Raw genomic sequence first — 24,309 nt, 5'->3', positions numbered from 1 at the left:
ATCAGACCTTTTCAATCTTCTTTGTTGTAGCATTGTTTGGAGACTTCCCCTTCCCCTCACCCGCACCAAACCCGTTCCCAGGGTTTCTCCTCTTTCATACATGTGCAGAGGAGAGACCCTGGGAACGAGATTGCACCCGCACTAGTAAAAGATAAAGTCACAGCTCTTAGAGCTTAGTTTCCGTCACGCATTGACTCGGTTTCCGTAGCATAGAGTATGAACTAGGAGTATTGCTTCTCCCCACCCACCCCCTGCCATGCCTAAAGCCTGACATGTTAGCCTATCGCCCGGTGAGCCCCTAGTACCATTTATACGCCTGCTATGCGTTTTATTTACACACCTTGTAAAATCCAAAGTTTGTAAAGGTGAACTGGGTGCTTGTTTTACGAGCACTTGTCGCCGAAATGTCCTCCTAAGTAAAACAAAAAACCAACAAAGTAATTAAAAATCTCCATTTCAATGCAGTCTGTGCTCAACGTTCGCACGAGCATATGAGCCGGAGCCTTAATCTCTTAGTAGATTTATGTTTAGGACAGGTCTAAGGGGACCTTTGGGACGTTAACGACCACAGTTCACATTCCCAATCAAAGAAGAGCAATGACAATTAAATTGTCATACGTCATACCTTTTTGCCGAATAAGTAGTTCTAAAAATAGATCAACTCGGGAAAGGGTTCACTCAAGGAATTAACACAGATAGAGGCTCCTATTGCATGTGATCTTGACGTTCCTCTTTGTAATACTCCATTTGAGAGTTGTGTGGTTATTGACCTGGCCTTCGATTGGAAGCGAGGCTGGAGTTGACCCCTGCTTTGATAGAAACCTCACTGCTTTATATGGACATCATGGGTGCTTACCATTTACGCAAACCACCCGGATGGAAATTTTTGGCATGAATACGAAATTATTTAGTTGGTCTAATCGGAAGATGGATAACATCAAAATGTATGAACATCAGCTGTAAATCCCAAAAGGAGTTATAAAAATGCATCACTTTGACCAGAAGCCCATAATTTCAGAAGTGCTCCAACTGGAATTTCCGGGTTTTCCATGTAAATGGTAAGCACCCCATGTCGTTGTTAACCTAACTAGTTTTCATTGAAATGTGAAAAGCACTGAGTCGACTCCAGCCTCGCCTCCACTCAAACGCTAGGTTACTAAGCGCACAACTGTACAATGGTCTATTTGGCGCGCTTTAGTTAATGCAAGAGATGTTACACCAATCATGCAAATGACAAACATAAGAGGATGTTGACATAAAGCTTACCTCGTCAAAAGAAGGCAAATGAGTCGACCGTGCCCAAGAAATGTCTTTGTAATTGATTTTCCATAACAAACTATCCATCTCTCTCTTCAACATGTAATTTCTGAAAATTTATAATAAAAGCAAGGAAACCAAGTGAGGACGGAGTGGTAAGGGAATCTGACTTAAGGAATGTAACGTTTAGAGAGGTTCCCAGTGATTGATTGACAACCCCTTTTAGTAATAACTCTCTGGGAACATGATAAACTTTTCATGAGTTAGTTTATGTTTGAATCAATGTTTCCTGAAATATTTTAAACACTCAACTATTGCACTAAAGCTATCACGTTTTAATTGTAGTTTTCCGGTACTAACATTTTAGCGCAGCATTATATTCTGCACTATTGATAATGATATCGATATAAGAACCGTTTGCATGTATCTAGCTTACAACTACACTTGAAATTCACAAGATTTGTCCATGTCTCCCTAAAATTAATATAAACACTTACAGACGTTGGGGATCGTGATTGAAATCGTGTTCCTGCAACTCTATACTAATATAAGCTCTCTCTCTCTCTCCCTCCTTTCCTCAAACGATAGGGAAAACATGTATATGCACGTTTCTCTTGCAAGTAAAGTTTTAGAGATTCTTCTCAAACTTATTAATAATTCAAAAGCCAAAGACAAAGGAAACTATGCAAGGTGACGTATTTGGATGTTCGATGAAAAACTCCTCGTTTTTGCATCCTTAATTTCCCCTTCAAAATCAGTTCGTTTGAGAAGTTATATCAAACACTCCTTACAGTGTCTCATCACAATATCAAAACCCTCGAAGTTCGTCAAAAATACTCCGCAACGCGTCGTATTTTCAACTCTCTTCTTGGTGTTTGATATGTGATGAAACACTGTGTCTCGTGTTTGATGTAATATATCAAACACGAGAAGATGTGTTTCATCAGATATCCAAACACTGAGAAGTAGGTTAAAAAAACGAGGCGCAGCCGAGTTTTTTTAAACGACTTCGAGGTGTTTGGATATCTGTTGAAACACACTTTCGAGTGTTTGATATGGCTTCTCAAATGATCAATAATTCTTGGAGAAATTCAAGGCGAAAGTTGGCAAAATTTTATGGTAATTAGGATCACATATCCAAACCACGGTCACGGTAGTGATTTTCTTTGTTGTCTCTTGATGAATTATTAATGAGTTTGAGAAATATTACATAACAATTAGGAAGAAAATGGTACTCAACATTATGCAGCATAAAGTAAACTCTCACCTTGTCATAATGACTAGAAGGATGATAAAAATGACACCGGCTAACGCGCAAATTCCGCCAATCAAGGCCGCTAAGGAAAAAGGGACAATAAGTTCAGTTTCACCACAAAATTGGGACTGTGCACAACATCTATATTCCTACTTGTTAAATGACAAATTTGTAAGAAAAACAAGTGCGTTTTTTAAGTCGTTGAATGCGTATACTGACTTGTTAGTCACTAGAGCACATTTTGCTCAAAGACGTCGTTATTGAAAGAAAACCTTCTCTCTTGCAACAAATTGACGTGAAATTGTTGGAAAATATAGATTCTAAAAATTGGATTTCATTATCGCCTTTTTGGCTTATTTTTGTTAATTTTCTGGGCGCCGCGATTTTGGGTTCCATGTCATTATACAGTGCCCAATTATTCTACACAAAAAATCTTCTGCTTCCTGACAACAACAGCAACCGTATGACGTCATAAAATCAAGAATGGTGGCGCACGGGAAATTCAAACGCGAAAATGAAAAAGAATGATATACAATTTTTATATACACAAACTGCTATCTCCACTTTCCAAAGTAACCTGGAATTTAGACACTGTTTCCGACAATTGAACGTTAATTTGTTGTAAGGTTGAAGAATCTGTTGAAAAACCAAACAAAAAAAACAATCACTTTCAAACCCACCTATGTCACTATCGTTATTGTTAGTCCGCAATTTTGGCGTGGTGGACACACACAGTTCCCCGTCAAAACCACACGGGGGAGAGTCGGCTGGAGCCCTTTTCCCCTGAGGCCAACGAACTGCAGATATGCTGATATCGACGAATGGACTCTCTCCAGAGAGGTCTATTTCACCCATGTTTACGTCAAAAGGCGGATTCGAGTCGCAATCTACATTTAGAAACGAATCAATTTAATTCTATTTCAGGAAAAAAAAAAAAAAAAAAAGACCAACTAGCAGATAATAGACCTTTGTCACATGGCGGCCATGTTGAGTCTCAGGAGAATAAAAAGCTTTGTTTTTGCACGGCAAGCCTCGTACTGAATTCGCGTCTGGGCAAGGTTTGCCGTGCAAAAGCAAAGCTTTTATTCTCCCGAGACTCAACATGGCCGCCGAGTGATAACGGTCTATTAAGGAAGTTGTCTACTTTTACCCGGGACGCCCCGAGGACACACAAGGAACCGAGGAACCGAAGGAAGAGATAGAGGGACGACTTAGATAGTTTCCTAAAGCACTGGCACCGTGTCGCGCAAAACGTGGTCCAGTGGAGGTCAATGGGGAAGGCCTAAGTCCAACGACGGACATTTAGCGGCTGAAACTGAACTGAACCGTACTACTTTTACTACAGCGCATGCGTTCTACGAATTTCCGGACGGCCCGATGGACGATGCCTACAAATTCAAAGGTATTTTTGCGCAGTTCAAGTTATTACTATGCGGGAAAAAAAGATTTTAAGAAGGGCTATCAAAATCCGAAAAGAAAATTAAGAACTATCACGTATTTTTCAATCTGAGACACACTGTTATGTATTTGAAAGGTTTTTAGAATTGTTGTTATCTCTGAAAAGTGTGTGGTAACCCTCAGTTATTTTTATTCCAATAGCCATTGCTAAGATCTGCCTTCCCGCATAGTAAAAGAAAAACTGTGCAGAAATGCCTCTTCTCAGGAGGCACCGTCCTCAATTCTCTCTTTCTCTTCAGTAACAAAACACCTCTATATCGATAAGACGGACATACTGTTTGCACGGGAAGAACTGTCCCAGCGCATATCAACGATACCAAGATTTGCAAAGTCAGCCGTCCCATCCTGATCCATCATCACTCTTGCTCCAGACTTGCCTGTGTAATGGAAGCAAAATATGAGATGATGGAGAAACATAAGTGGGGCAAGGTTCTCGTCCGGGAGGCAGCGTGGATTAGAGAACCAGACTTCAAATTAAGGGAGGAAAGTGCCACTGAATTGGTTAGGGTGTCTGTCAACTCCAATCGCTGTCATCTCTTCCCCCTCCCCCCATCACCACAGCATTTGGCTTTTGTTCTGCTCCATATAGTAGAAATGTTTGTCCCATGCTCACAATAAAATGATAACAGTTTAAATACTGAAAGTGAAATACATGAATTTGATGCATTTGAGCGGCGGATGAAAGAATGAACAAGTAAAAAGTTTAGGCTTTCTTTTCCAACTGTTTTAATTGCGTAATAACTGCGATAGTCGTCCTACGCTGAAGTTGCGTACATAACTGCTATGGTCATCCACTTAAGCCTGGTTTTTACTAGAACATAAGCAGAAGCAGAAGCATAAACGCCGTTTTATCAAGTGAGAACACGTGCTACATAAGCATAAGAAGAACGAATACGTTGGTTCTTCTTGTGCTTAAGCTTATGCTTATGTTATGTAATGTCGCCGTTTTCACCGGTGAGAACAGGGACGACATAAGCACAAGCACAGGGCAGTCAACCGTTTCGTCCGCATCTTGCTTAACATTGAGGGGAGCTGGTATCGAGAATTCCGTCAAGAAATGGTTTTCTGCGCGTGCGTCTGTCCTTATAGCTAGTTAATGTAGCTAGTGTTCTCACTTGCTTATCTTTTTGCTTATGCTTATGTCCTAGTGAAAACCAGCCTTCAATATCGCAGTTGTTACGCAATTGGCCATTTCCAAGTTGTTGTGAACCTCATGTTAAAAGCGAGTTCAAAGTGCAAAGCTTTTCATATGAAAATTAGTTTTGGTTGCAAAAGATTGAAAACTAATTTTCATAATAAAAACTTTGCACTTAGCCTCGCTTTCATAATGAGGTTCAAAGCAACTCGGAAATGGCCAATTAAAACAGTTGGGAAAAGAAAGCCTAATTTTTTCACTTATTTACTCTTTCATCCGCAGTTGAAATTAATTGATTAAATACATTTCACATTTCTCTCATCATCTTATCACCTCGGTATATTACGAATTCAGGAAATTACCAGCGCCCAGTTGAATTAGCCCCGTTACTGGAGCGCTGCACCGGTATCGCAAAGGTCATGGGGTTCGAATTCCATTCAAGCCCGAATTTTTTTTTCGGGCTTCCTTTTCTTTTCGCAACTGCTTTTTTGCGTACAGAACTGCGATAGCCATTCACTTGTTCATTAGTTTACCTACTGGAAAACAAACATGTAGCTAGGCAGTCAAAAAATCTTTCACTTACTATCGTAACTCGAGTTCACCATTTTTCCAATAATGTTTCGCCCCGTTGGAGGTTCGTTTTCTTCAAATGTTTTAGTTAACGCTATGGCAAACTGGAAGACGGCATCGTACAAATAAGCTGCGATAAACGGAACTGAAAAGTTTGGCTGTGAAAAAAAATATATATAACAGGTCAATAAAAAAGAAATTAAAGGAGATGCAACCAAGAACTTGTCGCGTCAGGGAGTGGTTTCCATTTGCAAGAACTGGCCGACCAGACCTACCAGTCTGTGAATGAAATGCGTTATTTTGAAGGGATGGTGCTGCAAAATCTAGAAAAATAATCACTCGAAACTGGTACGCGCTATTTTGAAGAAATTCGAAGGACTAGGATAAATTTTATCCTTCAAATTGGAACATTTCGTTTACGAACTGACCGGTCTGCTCGGCCAGTTCTGACAAATGGAAAGCGCCAAAAGTATCACAAACATATACAATGTCCCGTGTTATGTTATGTTTTTGGGTAAGACAGAGAAAAAGACCAACTCGAGGTGTTTATAACAACGTATTAAATGCAACTGTTTTTGACGTGTCCAAGCAAAGAACGGAAATTAAGCATCCATTTTCAGAAACCGCATTTAAATACACATTTTTCTGGAAATGTTCTATGTACAAAAACAAAGAAAAACTCACGTCAAAACTGACAAGAGTGTGCGGGGCGGAAGGGGGGTGGGGTAAGGAATGACGTCATATATCTACATATATAAAAGTAGGTAAAAGCCGTTAGGGTATCACAGCAATTAAAAGAATGTACAACGAACTTAAAGCATAACGGGATTAAGTATACCACAACTTTCCCCAGCTAATCACGTTATATGTGGATACCAAAAATACCGTGTGAGCTGGCAGATAACTTTGCACGACAAAACGTGACATCCCATGGATTTGTTTTGATCGTTTGATTAAAAAATACAGCAGAAATTAAGAATAAACTTACTGGTAACGGTGGGCGGGGAAAAACTGAATTGTTAAATTTCGTTTTCACTCTCTCCCCAAAATATTTGTATGACTGGTTTTGGGCGTCTGTTGGCTTAATCTCCACAACAATGACGGATTCTAATGCTTGGTAGTAGTCGCATGTACTATCGGGTGGAACATCCGGAAGCAGGTAGTATTGTTCTCGAATCCCCTGGTTTCGTATGAACGTCTCTTGGTCGAGTTGAACCATGATGAAAGCGTAGTCACCAAATGTCATACCCTCGTCAAACGCGTGCAACAGAGTTAGACGGCTAACGCGGTAGTCGGTGATGTATACCACAACTACAAAAATAAAAAAGTAAAGTAGGTCAAATGATTAACTGATTATATCGTAGAGGGGTGCATTGTTTCTGGTGATATCATTGGGTATATTGTGCGTTTAGGAACTGGCCCAATATTAAAAAGAACGTGGCAAACAAGCCGAAACTTGCTACAAACGATGTATAAAAAGCTCTTTTAATGGTCTGACCCCACGAATCATAGCATAACTAGGTTACACGGTAGGCAAATACGATCTCAAAAGTGCCGGGTAGTTAAAAGTTTTCGAGTTTTGACCTGAACTTTAACATCAACATAGAAGTTAAGATTCTCTCTACTTGTTTGTTTATTTTTTGACCCTGAATAACAACACAAGCGGGGGGAGTCTAATGCCACCTCAAATAACTTAAACATTTTACGTACTTCTGGCGTCTTCCTTGATATCTTTAATCAACTGTCTGACATATTCGCTATATTCGTTTCGATTTGTAAAATTGGCAGTAGCGCATGTGCGTTTAAATTTCAACATTGTGTAGCACCTGCAAAAACGAACGAGAGTAAGAACAAAACTGGTCAGTACATTCTTTGAGTAACCCCACCACCACCTTCACCTTCTTTGAGTGACCCCACCACCACCTTCAAACAAGCTGAACTAGCTGCAAGACTGATACAACGCAAAAGGGAAATTTTGATCATCAGGTCCCAGGTTGTTCAAGGAGCAGCTTACACTATCCAGTGGACAAATCGTTATCTAGCAGACAGAATATACTCCAACAAATCACTGATTTTGTCTGCTGGATAGCGACGTATCCACTAGATAAAGTTATCCGCTCATGTAACAACTGGGCACAGGCCAATATTTCAATTAACACAACTAGCAAGAGAGCGGTTCTTATAATTCAATTCAAAAGCAGGCACTGCCAATTAATTAATGGCTATATAGCGTACACGACATGTGTTCATGACGGGTTATAATCCTTACAGGATTTGTGGCATCCTGTTATATGTAGGAGATAATTCAATGCGATCAGATGATCCCTGAAGATGTTTGCAGAATCCTTTAAGATCTGCGAAGGATCCTTCAAGATGTGTGCAAGATCCTTCAAAATCTGTACAGAATCTTTTAAGATCTACCCAGGATCCTTCACGATCTGTGACGGATTCTTCAAGATGTCTGCAAGATCTTTCAAGGTCTTTGCAGGAACCTCCAGGAACTTGTAAGAATTTGGCAAGAAGTTCATCGGTCTATTATGCAAGTTCCTCAGGCTTGAAGGCCTTTAACGATTACAAGTGAAGATCTTCAAAGATCCCCCGTCAAAGATCATTTAGGATCGTTTACATGATTTACACCAGGGTTGGATCAATTCAAATTGTAGCACCTGAATGTGATAAGTGGTTTTTGCATCCGGACGTTTATGTTTTCCTTCTGGAACACTTCAACAACCTGGTCCTTGATCCCAATGTAGTAACTTGAATTTTCGTACAAGATGGCGACCTGACTCCAGTTAAAATTTTGAAGGAGCATGACTAGACCTCTTGACAGCTTTGGAATCGCAACTTGAACACTTGTCCTGGTGAACGTTGAGTAACTTTCGCTATCATACAATGGTTCATTGCACTTCTGTAAAGACAAACGTTACACGATGCATATACCGTACTTTTCAAAGAGTTATGTTATTTTGGGTGGAGGGGGAGGGGGAGTATTTTTCTTAACTGATGTTGAAAATACAGAACATAGCAGATAGTCCCATCCTCACTGAAATAGAATGGGTCTTGACACACGAAAAAAACTATGGACACGACAATAGTTCTTGTCAGCTTTCGAGACAACATAGAATTGTGCTTTGGAATAAACCCCGATTCGATCACCTTTCTCATCTTCTTTTAAAGTTCTTTAACATGCTTTATATTTTTGTAATTTATGCATATCATTGTTCTATTTAAATTTTCAACGTTGCACTTTCTTTACACTTTCCCGTGCAAAGACGGCAGAGTCAGGTTGACGAAAGCCAGAGTGTTCATGCACAGTTGCAAAGAAGAATAACCAAACAACATTTTTTACTTATTTTAACTTCGATGCTAGAGGTGACTCATTTTCATTTCTATTCTTTTCTACTTCGAGGGAAGAGGGGTCATCAGACAAATGGAATTCCAAGAGGGGTGGGGACTACAAATTACCGTGGGATGGATAAAACTCCACCCTATACCCCCAAGGAAAATAACACAACACCGTGTGTCGACACTCCGATCTAAAGTCTGACGCGCTCTTACGACTGTACCGACGGGGTCTCCACTTCCCCAGATTGAAATAGACAGCACGGGAAATAAAATAAATCAAGAACAACTCACATATGAAACCATGGGAATATCCAAGGCGCTAGCCAACCTCGCTGAAGTGCGACATGAACATGCGGGACCTATGATGGCGGACACCTGTTTCTCGTGTATTAGATAGGTTAGCGCTTGCAGTGCCTGAGTTTCGTTGCAAGAGGTCTCGTTCCAGATGAAAGACAAGTGGTGACCAGGAAGAAGGTCGGATCTGTTATTCACATCATCCACAGCTTGAATCATGGCCGGCGCGTAGTACTTCCCTTCAACGAAGCTCGTATCTGATCGCGGCACATCGTATGGAATCAACAACCCCAAAGTATATTCCTTGCTACTCACAACGGTTATACAGGTTACAAGCAATAGAAATAGAGGCCCAAGGCGATATGCTCTCATGATTCGTTGTTGTGATTTTCTAATCAGTTTTCTAGAACAAACAATGTCACTTCGTTGTTTCCTGTCAGTCAGCTTTTTTCCTATTTTCTTAGGCTACCTGATGAAGAAAACAGATTGCAGATTGCATGAGAAGAAATCAAGGTAATCTCAGTTGCCAAGTTTGTTTCAGTTGCTCCATTAGTCGAGTTGGTTGTCCGGATATAGCTGAGTTCTATCCTAGCGCTCGTGATCGCTGAACGGTCTCGAAAGCGATCGGGGCGGAAGCTTTCGTTCTCTCGCACAACCGTAGTCTAGACTAGTCATTTCAATTGCAAATAACGTAGCCCAAAATCTCTCTTGGTCTTGAAAAGCTGTGTATAGTCTTGAATGCACATTAATTAAACCCGGGATTAAATCATAAAGAAAATCATTTCGGGAAGCGGTAAGGACCTCAATATTTTTAGCCAAGAAGCGATGCGACCCATGTTTTGTTCGATTGGTCTAGAGGTACCATGTTTAACGTCCACAACATGTTTCCTTGACATAAAAAGAATTTTCACTGTTTTGCAATTTAAATTAATCCTATAATTCCATAAAACACAAATTTTCACCTGCATCTGTTGACTGATAGACAGATATACACACACAAAATTGCACCTTTAACTAAATACTACACATTAATTGAACCGAAAATGTAAACAGTTGGTTAAATTAAGGTAAAACGCAAATGACCGCCAAGTGAAGAGCACGTAAAAAGGAAATTAGTCTGGACCAATTAGCAGCGGCGTCTGTTCGCAATCTTGGTTAGGATCGTTCTTTGCAGTGCGGTCCAGGTCACCCAGACAACGGCGGTTAAAAGAAGCGTAACAGGAACTTGCCTAATAGGTACTTTTTACCCGATCCATGCACAAATGTTGCCTGGGAAATAGGTCTTTGTCCCAGAATGTTTTGCCCGTAAACTTATTCTTTCTTTTAAGGATCAGCATCCAATAGTTCTGGTTTTGATAAATGCGTAATTTTTGTCACCTTTTTAAGTAAATTCTTAAAGTAAATAGGTTCTTTGTTCAGCTGATGGCTTCCAATTTCAGTAACCACTCTGGGGGAGATTTCTATTAAATTGTAACACAATAAAAAAGAAAATTAAAAAATAGCTTCTCTTTTGAAAATATCATAGTTATAACAATGTCGTGGAAAATATTAGGAAGGAAAATTAAACAAAAATAAAAATAATTATTTAGTGATAAAAGCTAACCCTAAAAACGAGCGACGTTTCGACTGAATATCAGCAGTTTTCAAAAACAAATTAGCAGAAAATTTCCTCGTACATAAATACATAAAATCGGAAAAGATGGCAATTTTTAACAACTCTGGCAGATGTCAAAAATATGACGATTGTGTAAAAGAAGATAAAATACATACTTGTAAATTTATAAAATGGATGAAAAGAGCAATGAATAAAAATGGGGGATCGACCCTCGCGAAATTATTCGCCCGATCGTTTTCTTCTTACTTTGAACGCAAAATTATTCGGGTGATCGTTTTCTTCCTAATGCTGTTATCATTTACAAGCAGTAGACCTCTTTCATAAATGGTGGCCGATAAATTCTTCTTCTTTTTTTTCTGATAATCTGTCGAAATGTCGTTCGTTTGTAGCGTTAGCTTTTATGTCTAAATAATAACATATTTTTGTATTTTCCTTTTTAAATGTATTTCAAAGAATTTAGCTATTAGAATGTTAACAATCTATTTCCAAAAGACATTCGATTGTTTTTAGGATTGTCGCTCTTACAAAACAGCCTTAATCTTTTGACTTTTTCTTTTTAATTGACGTATGTATGCAACTTGAGCTAAGAAGGCCAGAAAAAAATCCAGGAAGATCATCGCAGTCGGTCAGCAGTGTCATGACTCATGCGTTTTTCAGGGTGCTTTTTTTTTTTTTGCAATTGCTCAAACTGCTTACATAACTGTGATGATCTTCCACGTATTTAAATCTTTCTTCCGACGTTCTTTTAAATGTTTCATATTGTCACAACCACACTTTCATCCTCCAAGGGTTCATTACGAAATGACAAACTGATCAACTCCCAGATGGCTTGATAGCTTAGTTGGTAGAGCCTTGCTATAAGGCACAATCCTGAATAGCCCATTTTATAGCTGTCCACCTTTGGTTTGTTTTAATACAAATCTCACTGATTCTCATACAAAAAAATAACATTGTTCTTATGCTAACGACATTTCATTTCATATGATTTGACCAGCTGTCAGTAAGGTTTGTATCACAACAAAGTCAACTCCAGCCTCGCTTCCGCTCAACTCGGAACTGCTCAAGTGCATAAGTTCGCTCATCTTCCCTGTATTAACACTGTCACGGAGATTTTGCCGTATGTTTTGCAAAACTGCTCAAATATTTGACAAAGGAACCTTTCCCGGCCCTAACTTGAGATTATTCTTAGGAAACCGGGGAAAATATTAAGGAAATTCTACGAGGAAGGACAAACTATCATCAGTGTTAAGCGATTTCTCTTTAACACAAGGGAAGAACAATTTTTTCAAGTTGCAATCCAATTCCATCCTAGCCATCCGCCGCCAAAGGTAATGAATACCAGTTTCTGTGCACTAGTAGGGTTATTGTTGACAAAACTGAACCATTATTTTAATGTTTCCATCGATACATGGAGGCAGCGTGGTCGAGTGGTTAGGCCGCGCCGGACTTGAAATCTGGTGGTCCCTAGCTGGAGTTGTTTCTCAGTAGCCTGAGTTCAACTCCTCGCCCGCGCTTGTAAATAGCCAGCTGGTCTGCCTCCTGCCAGTTGGGATTTTTAACCATGTTATTTTCAATTTAAATTATTTCTTTGTGGAGTTTAATGCTCGGCACCACTAGCCTGACTTATGCTATAAACACTGCCGAGGGTATATAAAAGGTTATTATTATTATTATTATTATTATTATTGATACAAAGATGTTTTATAGCTATTCAAAGTGATACTAAAAATAGGTGACACTGCTCCCTTAAGCCTTTATTCCGCGGTTGGTAGAAAAAAAAACAAAAAAAAAAACAAAACAAAAACAAAAAACCGCGTTTAATCCAAGACGATGCCAGAAGACGCCACTGACTCGGTCTCACACCTTTTAACTTTGGAGAGGGTCTTACGAGATGGGCCCGTACATTTCGTTCATTTAATTTAAACATTGAAAGTGTTCGTTTTACAGATAGGAAACTAAATATTAAGGCTATCGATTTATCGGCCGAATCGGCTGAATCTATAAAACTTTATACTTGGGCCATGGCCAATTAACACGTTATAATTTATAAATCGGGTCAGTATTTTCGTCTACTAACTTATTTTCGTTGTCAAATTGGGCCAAATCAGCCCGATTGATCCGTATATGTGTAAAGTGGCCTTTTCCCAACAAAATCCGTCAAAATCCAAGTGTAAATTGAGGAAATGATGATGGGATTGATGGGGATTAAATTAGGCCAAGTCGCAGATTTCACTCAGAGTAATGTGTTTGTGCAGATTTAACTTCTGCTGAGACTTTTGTAAATATCACAATATCCGCAGGATTAACTGCACACGGAAACAAAATAGAACATAGGCAGAAAATAAGAGCGATCTTTTCAAAACTTGAAATGAAATTAGTTCACTGGCCTGTCAAAATTCTGGGAAACTATATAAAGGGGGTTAGTTTCTAAAGAAATTGCGGTGCTGCTTCGATGGGGGAGAGTAAACGAATCGGTTTGGTTTATAAAAGATCAAGAGTTGATAACTAAAGGAGTTGATAACTACAGAGTTGATAACTAAAGGAGTTGATAACTAAAGAGTTGATAACCAAAAGTAAGTTGGTCACCGTAAACAGATTCGATTGCTGACGTTTCGAAGGTTAGTCCTTCGTCGCAAAGCAGGGGTTAACGCTCGAAACGTCATCACTCAGTCGAATCTCTTTACCATGTTTACGGTGACCAATTTATCTTTAGTTATCAACTCTGTCTATAAACCGAATATTCGTTGTAGGAAAATCATATGTCTCCTGTGACTATCTCCTTTTCTTTTGATTTTATGAATTAAAGACAAACAAAGGGACATCAGATTTTGCTAAAAGATCAAGAATGAGCGGCAAACGTTTGGGGCTATTAACACCACTAGGCGAGATTTTAATTTCTCTCGTCACGAGGATCAAATTTATAATCAATCCAATAGAGTTAGATTCTCACCGAACTGAACTACGAATATGGTACAGAAAGCAAATAAAGAGCAGTTTTTTGTCCTCGTAGAGTGCTGATAAACTGAATTAACACAAATGGAACATTCACTATTATATCATGTAAATAACATAATAAACTCCCTGGAGTGTTGTACTTTGCCAAAGCAAATAATTAAGGATTTTGCAATGACGTTTCAAGAGGTCCTCGACTTCATTGTTTCACAGATCTTCATTTCACATATCACAAATGTGAGGAAATCAGACTGGAAGCAAAAGTCTTCAACTGAAGCTTTTTTTAAATATCGAATTTATAGGGCAACCGACAGACATGATATAAGAAGCCTATAAATAAACAAAACACTTATTCCGCGCATAAATCACGCACAATGGAAATTTGGACATACAACAAAACGATCAGTATTAAAACACATTGTTGACTCTGGTTATTTGTTGACTAAACTGGAATAGTAGCTTGTGTTTTCACTATGGTTCGAGCGACGGGATTCGTTAATAATTGAACTTATTAAAATTAGCTAACCAGATGTTAACTGAATACGAATATTTACGTGTCTTTGGTTCGTTTAGTATGAATTCGTAATTGTCACATTGTGCGTTTGTTTTCGCTTACCTGATCTTCCTGTGTCTCTCGTCGATTTCCCAATATTTCCAGCTTTTCGTCAATACGTGTCCACATCAAATAGGAATTCTAGTCGTTGTGTTAAACAGGCGCGTCAATTAATTGCCTGGGTGATAAAGAAATATGGTGACTCGAAGTATTTGCTGATTTCATGATATCCGCCCTAACCGAAAAAACACATAACATGCATGACCGCCGAAGAGCGGCTTAAAATTATTGGAAGTTAGTCTCTTAATGTCAGAATTATGCCTTCTGTAGAGTCGTTGACACGCTTATGGCTTGCCCGAAATCCGTGGATCGCAGCCAGACGGTATCGATCTGTGTTGATATCCTGAGCTGGAGCTTGTATTTAGTTGTACTTGACGCAAGAAATATAAAATTTGCATTTGCAGTCTTCGGTAAGCAGCGGTAAGGAAAACAAAAATGCACCAACCGAAGCATTATCACTGTTTTCGTAACAGGCCGCTATACTGAACAAAAATAGCACCGCAATCTGGTGTTGTCGGTGTCGAGTTATATATTAGTATGTGGTAAACTAGCTAAATTGTGCGCCAACTGGATTAAGCAAGTTTGACAAATTTACCTGAGAAGAAATCAGCTTCCTTTGAAAACTGGAGATCGTCATTTTGACATTCAAGCCGCTCACGTTTGCTAATGTGCCAGAAAGTTCATTGTGTCTTGGGCGCTTTTTCCTTGTTGAAAAATGCAATATCATTTATAACGTAAAGACAAATGACCGTGACCAACGCAAGGTAAATGACGTCATGTGGCAGGATAAACGCCCTGGTCACGCAATATATAATTTTAAGAGCTATTGTGATATTTTAAACAGGGGAATTCATTATATTAAAACCAAGTTAAATCTTAAGTGGACTACTGCATCGATATTATCTACCAAGCTCTTGACATCGTATTCTCTTCTGCCTAGACTCTTATATAAGACTTCTGCCTATGTGCACGATGTAAGAGATAACTTGTATCTTCAGTCATTTCCGCTGGCGTTCACGAAATCATTCTTTTGTTTCCACTTCCGTTCGCCTACACTTCTCGAAATTAAATCCTTGAAACAAGATAAAATTACCAACTAAAAGTTTACAGCACATTTTATGAGGATACTATCATTTTTCCAATCGGCCCATCTTGACCGAGAAAACAAGAAATTCCGGCAATTTTCAGGATTCAGTTTCGACATCCTGTTTTGGTTCAGGCAATATTAAAGGGGAAGTATCACGAAGTATCATAAATTTGCTGTCATTTCAAAACCCAAAAATGTTTTACTGTCAGCAGAAACAACGAAATAATTGTCAAGTTTGTTAAAAATTTTCACTCCGGTGCGATAAAACTGTCGATTAGTGCCTCTGGCCAGAGACAGAGAAGGCCGGTTTGGATTGAAACTTGAAAACTGATTAGGCTAATGTTTTTCAAGTTCTCGCATTTTTGTTTCCAAAATGCGCTAGAACAGAACACGAGTTGTTTCTTTCAAGAATTGAGTTGATTTTGTTCCTCTCGTCTTTCTAGAATTATTTGGCAGGTGATTGAAGGTCTTATTTCATCATTTTAAACAAAAGATATCAAAAACCCCATGAATTGAGCGGAAGTTTGTACGCGATGTCTCGAAGCGTCTGCAGAAATTCAAAGTTTGAGTTATCGGGGTTTATCACTGGTTTACTGATTACGGCGAAGCAGGTAAAAAGGGCTTATTTGACGGTCAAAATCACTAAGGTGTGACAATAGTGAAGAATTCGAGTTCTCTATGACATTTTTGCTATGTTTCTTCTTGTCTTTCATTTTTCTCTCATATCAACAACTTTAAAGTGCTCTCGATCAATCAGTTTTCACTAAGGGCTGTTTCAGTAAAGGCAGTAAAGAAGCTGCTATTGGCTGCGATTTATCGGTTACCTTGACACATTAACTATTGACTCGGTTCAGTTTTTGTCTCAAACAAGCTTGATAAAGTCTTAAACCGGATCTATTTTTTTGTGTGTGTTTCGCTGTGTTTACTAACGTGATCTGTCGAGCCTGCCATTAAAGAGCTGCTAATTCGACGAAACCTTAAACCACATGCAGTGATGACATGATAATTTCAGCTTGCGTTTTCAGTTACTTTTTCGAACTGTTTTCAGTAATTTGGGAGAGATAAAAGATCGGTCTTTCATTTTAGTGTTATTTTCAGCATAATCAGTTCTCAAGTTCAAAAAGAAAAACGTTGGGCTCATGGCTTTAGAGAAAAACCAGCTGGTTCATCAGAGGCCGGTAAAATAAAAATCTGAGCTCGAAATCGGAGACAAGAAACACAAAACTAACTGCAAGAATGTTCCTGAGGTCTATCGACCCACATCACACACCCCAAAACCCGCCTATTACGCTTTGTCAGGAGACGGTTGACCCACAGTCGCCGCAAATTGATTGAATCATAAAACTACCTGTCTCACTATAACAACTGTCAATTCTCAGTTTGAATAGTCACAGTGAAAATAAAACTCGTCATGGTTTAGCTACTAGCTTAAGAAACCAGCTGAGCATTACCAATTGTTCTTTGTGGTCATGCTTTAGGATTTCATGCACAAACAGCTTGTAGAGGATAATACACAAAACCACAAGAAAGTGCTTTATGGATTTCATGCACGTGCACAAATTCAGACCTTAGATCCACCTTGTACAGCATAATAAACAGCACCACAGGAAAGTACTGCTCAGCCATGATAGCTTTGATCACTGAAATGGTCATAGTTTAGGATTTCATCGACAGTCTCAAAACTTAGAACCACCTTGTACAGCATAATAGGTCACACTTTAGGTTTTCATCCACAGACTCAAACCTTAGAACCACCTTGTACAGCATAACAAACAGCACCACATAAAAGTACTGCTCAGTAGCTTTCATTTGAATGGTCACACTTTAGGATTTTATCCACAGACTCAAAAGTTAGAGCCACCATGTACAGCATAACAAACAGCACCACGGGAAAGTTGACTGCTCAGAGCTTTCATTTGGATGGTCGCAGTTCAGCAGTCATCCACAGACCCTACAGAAAGGACCACCTTTTATATTAAAAATAGCTGAACTGGTCCGCGCTTAAAAGGAGCATTCTGATTGGCTCCTGAACGGTCCGAATTTCCCTATACGGACCGCTAAGATGGACGGCTAGCGTTAAAATGTGCCTATAAAAGGAGCAAAGTGTTTCAATTTTGACAAAAAGCAAAGCAAAAATGTTTTAAGTTAAGCTTATAAAGTAGAAACTGTTCAAACTGTCATGTCGGAGTTTTTACTTTCTTGCACTTTTTCTCGCACTGCTTGAACATAAACAAGTTTTACGCAAAGCAGTGGCCACCGAGTCAACGATTGTCCTGCTGGGGTCACGATTGTCCACATGCGCAATGGGCCATGATTGTGAGCCGGGATATGATGGCACCAAGAGAAAATGATGGCACTTACTCGGTCCGGTCATCACTGATTTTCAGACATATTTCTCGGAACTCAGAATGATCAACCGCGGAAATAGAGCCATGGCGGTCTTAAAAGCGATGAATCTCCATTTCGCGTTCGGATTTGTAAAGAATGTAAATTCCGCTTAGACACTAAAACCAAACGTCGGACTTCAAACGGATTTTACAAGACCTGGGAAAACCTGCAGTAGGGTATTTTTGTTTTGTTTCAAACGTTGATGTGCTTTTTAACAGCAGTGTAAGTGATCTGAACATTTGGAGCTGAAATTTCTTTAATAACTTGTTATTTGCCTCGCAAATCCCCTTCATGAACAGCTGAAGAAGTGATTGAAAAAAATACATGCGTCGGGTGTTTGGCGCACGCAATAAAATTTGCAAGGTTTTTTTTTTACTTCTAAAAGCATATGTATTGTTCATTTTAAATAAAATTTTGGGCTGGAGAAGTTTTTATCGATTATTCTGTTTCTGCTAATTGATATTTACGTTTGGGAAAGCGACGTGTTATAATTTGCATGATAACATTGATATGAGCTTCCGCGGCCAATTTTAGCAAATTGACATTTTAATAATATATATGTTATGTGACAATTTTAGAACTGTAGTCATTTTAAATTTTTTTCATTAGTTTGTTCTTTCTAGATCGCTCATTATATTTCGTTGTGACGCAAAGAATCAGATCAAGTTCTCATATTGTTTTTGCAAGTCACAGTTGTCACGCTTTCTTTTTTCAAAATTTCAGGACAGTTGCCAAATGAAGTTCCCTTTATTTATGTTGAGTCTGTGTGGTAATTGGTTATTCAAATTTCCCACATATGGCTTATGTATTTTGTAGTAAAGTGTTGAGTTTGAAAACAATTGTCTTTCTGCCAGCGGCCGACCTAAGAACAGGCGAAGCTGCCTCTATCAAGAGATAATTTTTGCATTTCTCAGTTCATGAAATACACGGAGCTAAAAAAGTGACGTGGGCGCTTCACTATCTCCTATTTTAGAGGTTAAAATTAGCAGTATGGCAACCCTTTGGACCTATGCTGGTACCTGTTGGGGGTACTTGTACCTTCTGTGGGTGAAAATGAATGTCATACATGCCGGCCCACAAAGTGAGATTGTGGTCCCCCTTAGGGGTTCCTTTAAAATGTCTGACAGGCATTCGGGGTCACTTTTCTGTGAAGGTTACTTTTGTCTGAACGAAAAGGCGATGTTCTGATTTAAAATACTGTTAGATCAGCCTTGCATCTTTCAAGTTATTATATTTAGTCCATGCATGGCTGATCCTGATCTACGAAGATCCAGCAACATATTGCACCTGTTTGTAGACTAGTGGTCTTTGCAAAGTTTATAAAGTCATTGAAATAGAATTGCCTGTTGTTGATGTTGTTTTCTTTTCCTTTCTTCTTCTTTTCTTTTCTTTTCTTTTCAGTGATTGTTGTAAAAAAGATTGGAGTATATAACATCTTATTCGATGGTTTTACGTATAATAAGCGCGGATATTTTGCGAGTTGCGTAGTATTTTTCCGAGCCCCGAGGTGAAAACGAACGCGAAGCAGGCACAAGAAAAGGAAACATTTTAATCCTTGTGCTTATGCTTGCGTCAAGGCCGTTTTCACGGTAAAATAACCATTCTTATGCTTGCGCTTGTGCTTGCGTCGCTAGTGAAACCAGGCTTAAGCAGCGACACCGAAGGACGTCGGCAACGAGAACGTCCGAAAACAATAGTTTTCAATAGCAAAACACTGGTTCTGCACGTTACCTGTATACACTTTGCCGTCCTCTGCAAAACAACAACATGAAATGACCACATTCAAGATTTTATGGAGAACGTGAACGCATGATGACTAATTTTCCTTCTTTTTCTGAACGTTTGCTCCTGGACAGTTCGGCCACATTACACAACTATTAAATGAGTACAAATTGTCGCGAATTTATCCAAAAAAGCGAATGTAGTTTTTAATTTTCGTTTAATTCGTTGGCGTTGTCGTCATCTCTGAAAATAAATGCGAATACTGAATGACGGCTTTGAGAAACTGAAAAAAAAAAAATAACAAAAACAAAAAACGAAACAAAACTGACACACGCACAAGAAAAAGAAAACGACACCCGGAAACCCTATACCCTATATCCTATCCTAAATGCTATATATCTGCAACACATTTCATCTAAACCTCTTTGTAGCCAGTCTTTACACATCACCCAGTCGATCGTTATCGCCAGCAGCCTGTAATAACTCTTAATTTATCACGTGACACTTGGATACACTTTGTTTGTTTTGAAAATTTTCATAAAAAAAGAAGCCGGATAAAGAAAGAAAAGGTTAGTCAGTTATCAATGCGAAATTACAATAAGATAAAATCCATGAATTTCTCAGTGAAATACCAAAGAAAACATGTCAGTCCCAGCAAAGACACCTTGCCACATAACGAACGCTCGGTTGATGAAGAAAGTATTAAGCTTTCGCAGCGGTCAAATAAATATAATGTCACCATGTGATATGCGCTTGACGATCACTGAGTATTTTTAATTTTCAGTTTTTACCGATCTCACTGACAATCATTAATTAATATCACCTCGACACAATGCATCATCCATGCATTTATTCGCTTAATTTGACCCAGTGTTCATGTGCAAATGAAGATCTCTTCGGTTTTTAAAATATACAAAAACAGGTCGTAACAGTGCAAGGAAGCGTATTTAGCGACTAAATACCTCTCACATATCCCTGTCGACCAGGTGTCGGGATTGAAAAACTTGGTCGTGCTACTAAAACAGTACTACAGTGTATAGACCACCCAATCATTCTGCGAGTAGAATAAGGCTCTATCGTTCGTAAGCGATTTCTGACGAACGTTTCTATTATTATTATTATAAGACTTACTTGCTTTGCCTTCATTGCTGACTAATTGTTGGTTGATATGATGTTCAGTTTCAGTTAGCAGCGATCGCTAGCAATCATTTGTGATTACACAGTGGCTCGGCTTCAATAGGCGCCTATTTCCGAGTTGCTCTGAACCTCATTACGAAAGTGAGGCTGAGTGAAAAGCTTTTCATGTGAAAGTTGGTTTTGTTTGCATATGAATGACGGATCCAGTTCGCCCGCTGAGTGTTCTGTCGGATTTCCTTTTATTTCTAGAAGAGGCTTTTAAGGTCAGCTATTATTTTGGACATTTTTCAAATGCTTGAAACATTTCCTACAGTTTTAACATTTTTTAAACCATATTGTATGTGGAAAGTAGATAAAATGCCCGAGGATATTTAATATAAAGGCTCAAGGTTAGTGCGGTAAAATCATTGAGTTAAAACTTCATTGAAGCTCTTACGAAAAATTTTAGAATAAATGACAAGTGTAGAAACGTCATTAATATAGTTAGAAATGCTTAGAATTTGAATCAGGCCTACGAAACAAATGCTAGCTTTTAGCTGGCTGTTTGTTTTGTTTGATTTGATTTGTTTATTTTTGTTTCTTTGATTTTGAAGAGAGCCCTGAGGGATAAAATGAAGTGCACTTGTAACCAAAACTTTTAGTATATTATTTTACTTTTAAACGAACGGATCCCAACATATTTATTGGTCTACTTATCACCTTATAAACGAAACAGTGAACTGTATGCTATATAAAAACATAACAAAATGAATTCAAAAAATAATAATATTAATAATAAACATTTACAATGGATACCTGAATTTGAATGTTCTATATTACAAGTAACATCTTAATAAATACCAGATTACAGTATCCCTCAAAGCTATATATTATATACAGTGTATTTATGTACGTCTAAAACAGTTTTTCTAGCGAGACTAGCGAAACAACCAACGAGTCATCCGTGTTTTAAGATGATGCTTCATAATGTTCTCTGACAACTGTCGTATTGCTTCCGACATGGTTACAATACATGACATGTCACATTTCAAATCAAACAAGCCACTTGATAATACGACTCTTACACGTAATATGAAATCTGCCGATTCGTTGCTAGCCTGCAAAACAGGCGTCTATTCATCCAAAGGTTTTTCCGTCTTTCCCTTTCGGTTCGCGCTTCGCGCTTGGCTAAATAAACACTGTTTTGCAAGTTAGTCCGTTGAAGCCTACTGGTTGCAGTACCTTGAATTAAACAACCAAGGCGGCAAAGCCGATAAAAACATCCCTTAAAACATAAATTCACGTCATTTAAGCTATTTCGCATATTTCTCCGCTCGTTCATACAGCAAATGAAATGGACAGGGACGGCGTTCATATTAACTATATTAGCGGGCAACGGGCGGCAGTACCCTCCCCTCCCTTCAATTTTGTTGTCCCTTACAGTTCTCTTTTCTTCATTGGTCCTAACTGACCAAGCACACTGGATTGTACTTTGAATAGGGACAAAGCAACAACAATCTGTGAGCTGATCTACTTAGGAACCGCGGGGCGGAAATTGAACCAGAGAATTCCTGAATTTGCGTTTGTTATGCGCAACCTGGAGAGAGAGCGTTTAAACTATCGAGGGGGGCGGGAGTGGGAGAGAGACAGACCCCCTGACTAGGGGTCCCTTCGGTACTCTCCCCAGGTTGCGCTCGCCGTTGTAACTGAAGATGGCGGCAGTTCTATCGAAGCATACGAGTCTCGAAAATTCCACAGAAAAATAATCTATGATTAAACCAGTGTTAATTGGTTGCATTAACTATAAAATATTCAGATGACGCACCGTTTGTATATGACTATGACGTCATATACATATACAATTTTCATATTTACACGGCAACAGTTTAAACCGCCTAGCAAACGACGATTAAAACACTTTAGTTATTTACAACGTAAACGAGGTAAACAGAGAGCCTTTAACATTCAACAAGGCCCAGAGAACTACAGTAGGTCGCCTTACTCAGTAGTTTATAAAATACAAAATCAGCAGAGGGAAATTCTCTACTGCCCCTGGCATTCTTGGGATAACGGTTATCACACCATTATCAAATTCCGCTTCAGTATAGTGAAGGAACGAAGACATATTCAGTAGCTTCGTGAGTTATAATTATCAGTAAGACATATCTTTGTTTAGATGCCATCATGCATTTTTAGTGGCATTTAGGTGTACCACAAACCTATGTATTCGGCATGAAGAATAAGATGATCTCAGATATTCGGGATTTTCCAGATCGCATCTATCTCGAGACGGGTTGCGATTGACGGCTATTACAGACTATCTCAGACTACGAATGAAAACTTCTGAGTTCTCAATTCTCAGTCTTAACTTTGCTCAGGATATGAAACTCTACTGGACACTTGTTTGCATTTTGAGTTGTATTTTGTCAACCAATCGACGCGATACTTTAACTTGTTCCACTACCGGACATCTTTTGCACCAAACTCTAAATCAACAGACTGGTCTTGTTCGGCTCGCCTGCAGCCACCTCTCAGTGGCCAAGTGCAAGGAGATTGGACATCAATGAGCGTCCTATAACATTCCTGATGACATCTCATTAAGATATTGGCGGAAGCTGGACGCATTTTTTCGGCGATACAGGGACCTTGATAGGAGAGAGAGTTCCGTTTTTAGACTGCTTAGCGAGTTTTGGAAGCAATTCCTTCACTAGTGTCCATCGACTCTCGCGTCGTTTAGTTACAAGAGGTGTCAAATGTTTGTCCCTGTGAGGTGTTCCATGAACTCTCGGAGCCAAATCCGATCCTTCTAGCCAGAACGTTATCCAAGTACCTTTACCCTGAAGTGTTAAGAAGAGGTTAACTGAAAACTTCATAAAAAAAAATAATTGTTTTGATGTTATTACTTCGATATTACTGGCTCTGATCTACCGTGACTGGTACGCCATATGATTGGCTGGAAAACAAGCACCACTTTGTCAACCAATTAAGGGTCAAAGCAAAGCTGCTCGTGATTTGATCGTCCGTGTTTTGTCGCGGATTCGACAGACATTCAACTTCCTTCCCACGGTCTCTCCTCTTCACGTTAAAAGAGACCCTGGGAACGAAGTTGACATACATTTTGCTTCGAGTTCTGATTGACCTAATTTGTTGTTTACGTTCGTTGTCGTTGGTTATAGTGTAATTTCGGTTTTCAACACTCAAGAGTGAAAAGTACTTCAGTATCCGTAATCATGTCTATGTACATGCAGAGCGCAACATCGGACATGGTCAACACGGTACCTGGGTGAGGATGATTACAAGATGATTAACAGCGGGAGTTCTACCTTAAAGTGCACCTAACCCCAAATTGTTTTTCGCTTAAGTAAATCTTTGCACCTTTTCGAAACCCATTGAACCCTTTTGCGCCTTTTTTCAACCAATCTTGACTTTTTATAGGCTGTAAAAGTTACGAAATCTAGCCATCATCTGTCCCATGACCGAGCTAGTAAGGGGCATGGGTCTA

The 24,309-nt window shown here is 39.1% G+C and overlaps 2 protein-coding genes across 4 annotated transcripts in view; both read right to left on the bottom strand.

Moving 5' to 3' along the window:
- Nucleotides 1-19,720, bottom strand: part of LOC146458519 (atrial natriuretic peptide receptor 2-like) — a 33,336-nt gene extending 13,616 nt beyond the window's left edge. Inside the window, exons 1-12 of one of the 3 annotated variants that reach the window (XM_085091028.1) lie at nt 15,090-15,242; nt 14,498-14,612; nt 9,312-9,783; nt 8,342-8,583; nt 7,386-7,501; nt 6,664-6,986; nt 5,689-5,833; nt 4,246-4,347; nt 3,193-3,399; nt 2,525-2,594; nt 1,267-1,366; nt 341-412 (exon numbers count right to left, since the gene is read on the bottom strand). In XM_085091028.1, the coding sequence (XP_084947154.1) occupies nt 341-412; nt 1,267-1,366; nt 2,525-2,594; nt 3,193-3,399; nt 4,246-4,347; nt 5,689-5,833; nt 6,664-6,986; nt 7,386-7,501; nt 8,342-8,583; nt 9,312-9,686 (1,752 nt within the window). In that variant the 5' untranslated portion in view covers nt 9,687-9,783; nt 14,498-14,612; nt 15,090-15,242. Of the gene's footprint in view, nt 1-340; nt 413-1,266; nt 1,367-2,524; nt 2,595-3,192; nt 3,400-4,245; nt 4,348-5,688; nt 5,834-6,663; nt 6,987-7,385; nt 7,502-8,341; nt 8,584-9,311; nt 9,784-14,497; nt 14,613-15,089; nt 15,243-19,700 lie in introns of those variants that run through there. The other 2 variants (XM_085091030.1, XM_085091029.1) reach the window with 2 other exon arrangements.
- Nucleotides 19,721-21,575: 1,855 nt separating this feature from the next.
- LOC146458518 (atrial natriuretic peptide receptor 1-like) overlaps nt 21,576-24,309 on the bottom strand; it is a 54,756-nt gene continuing 52,022 nt past the window's right edge. The window contains exon 30 of the mRNA XM_085091012.1: nt 21,576-23,644. Coding sequence (XP_084947138.1) covers nt 23,405-23,644 — 240 coding nt within the window. The 3' untranslated portion in view covers nt 21,576-23,404. The remainder of the gene's footprint in view (nt 23,645-24,309) is intronic.

Source organism: Pavona decussata, unplaced genomic scaffold, assembly GCF_977016875.1.
Source record: "Pavona decussata unplaced genomic scaffold, jaPavDecu1.1 SCAFFOLD_233, whole genome shotgun sequence".
Classification (NCBI taxonomy): domain Eukaryota; kingdom Metazoa; phylum Cnidaria; class Anthozoa; order Scleractinia; family Agariciidae; genus Pavona; species Pavona decussata.
This window is presented reverse-complemented; position numbering and strand designations above follow the sequence as displayed.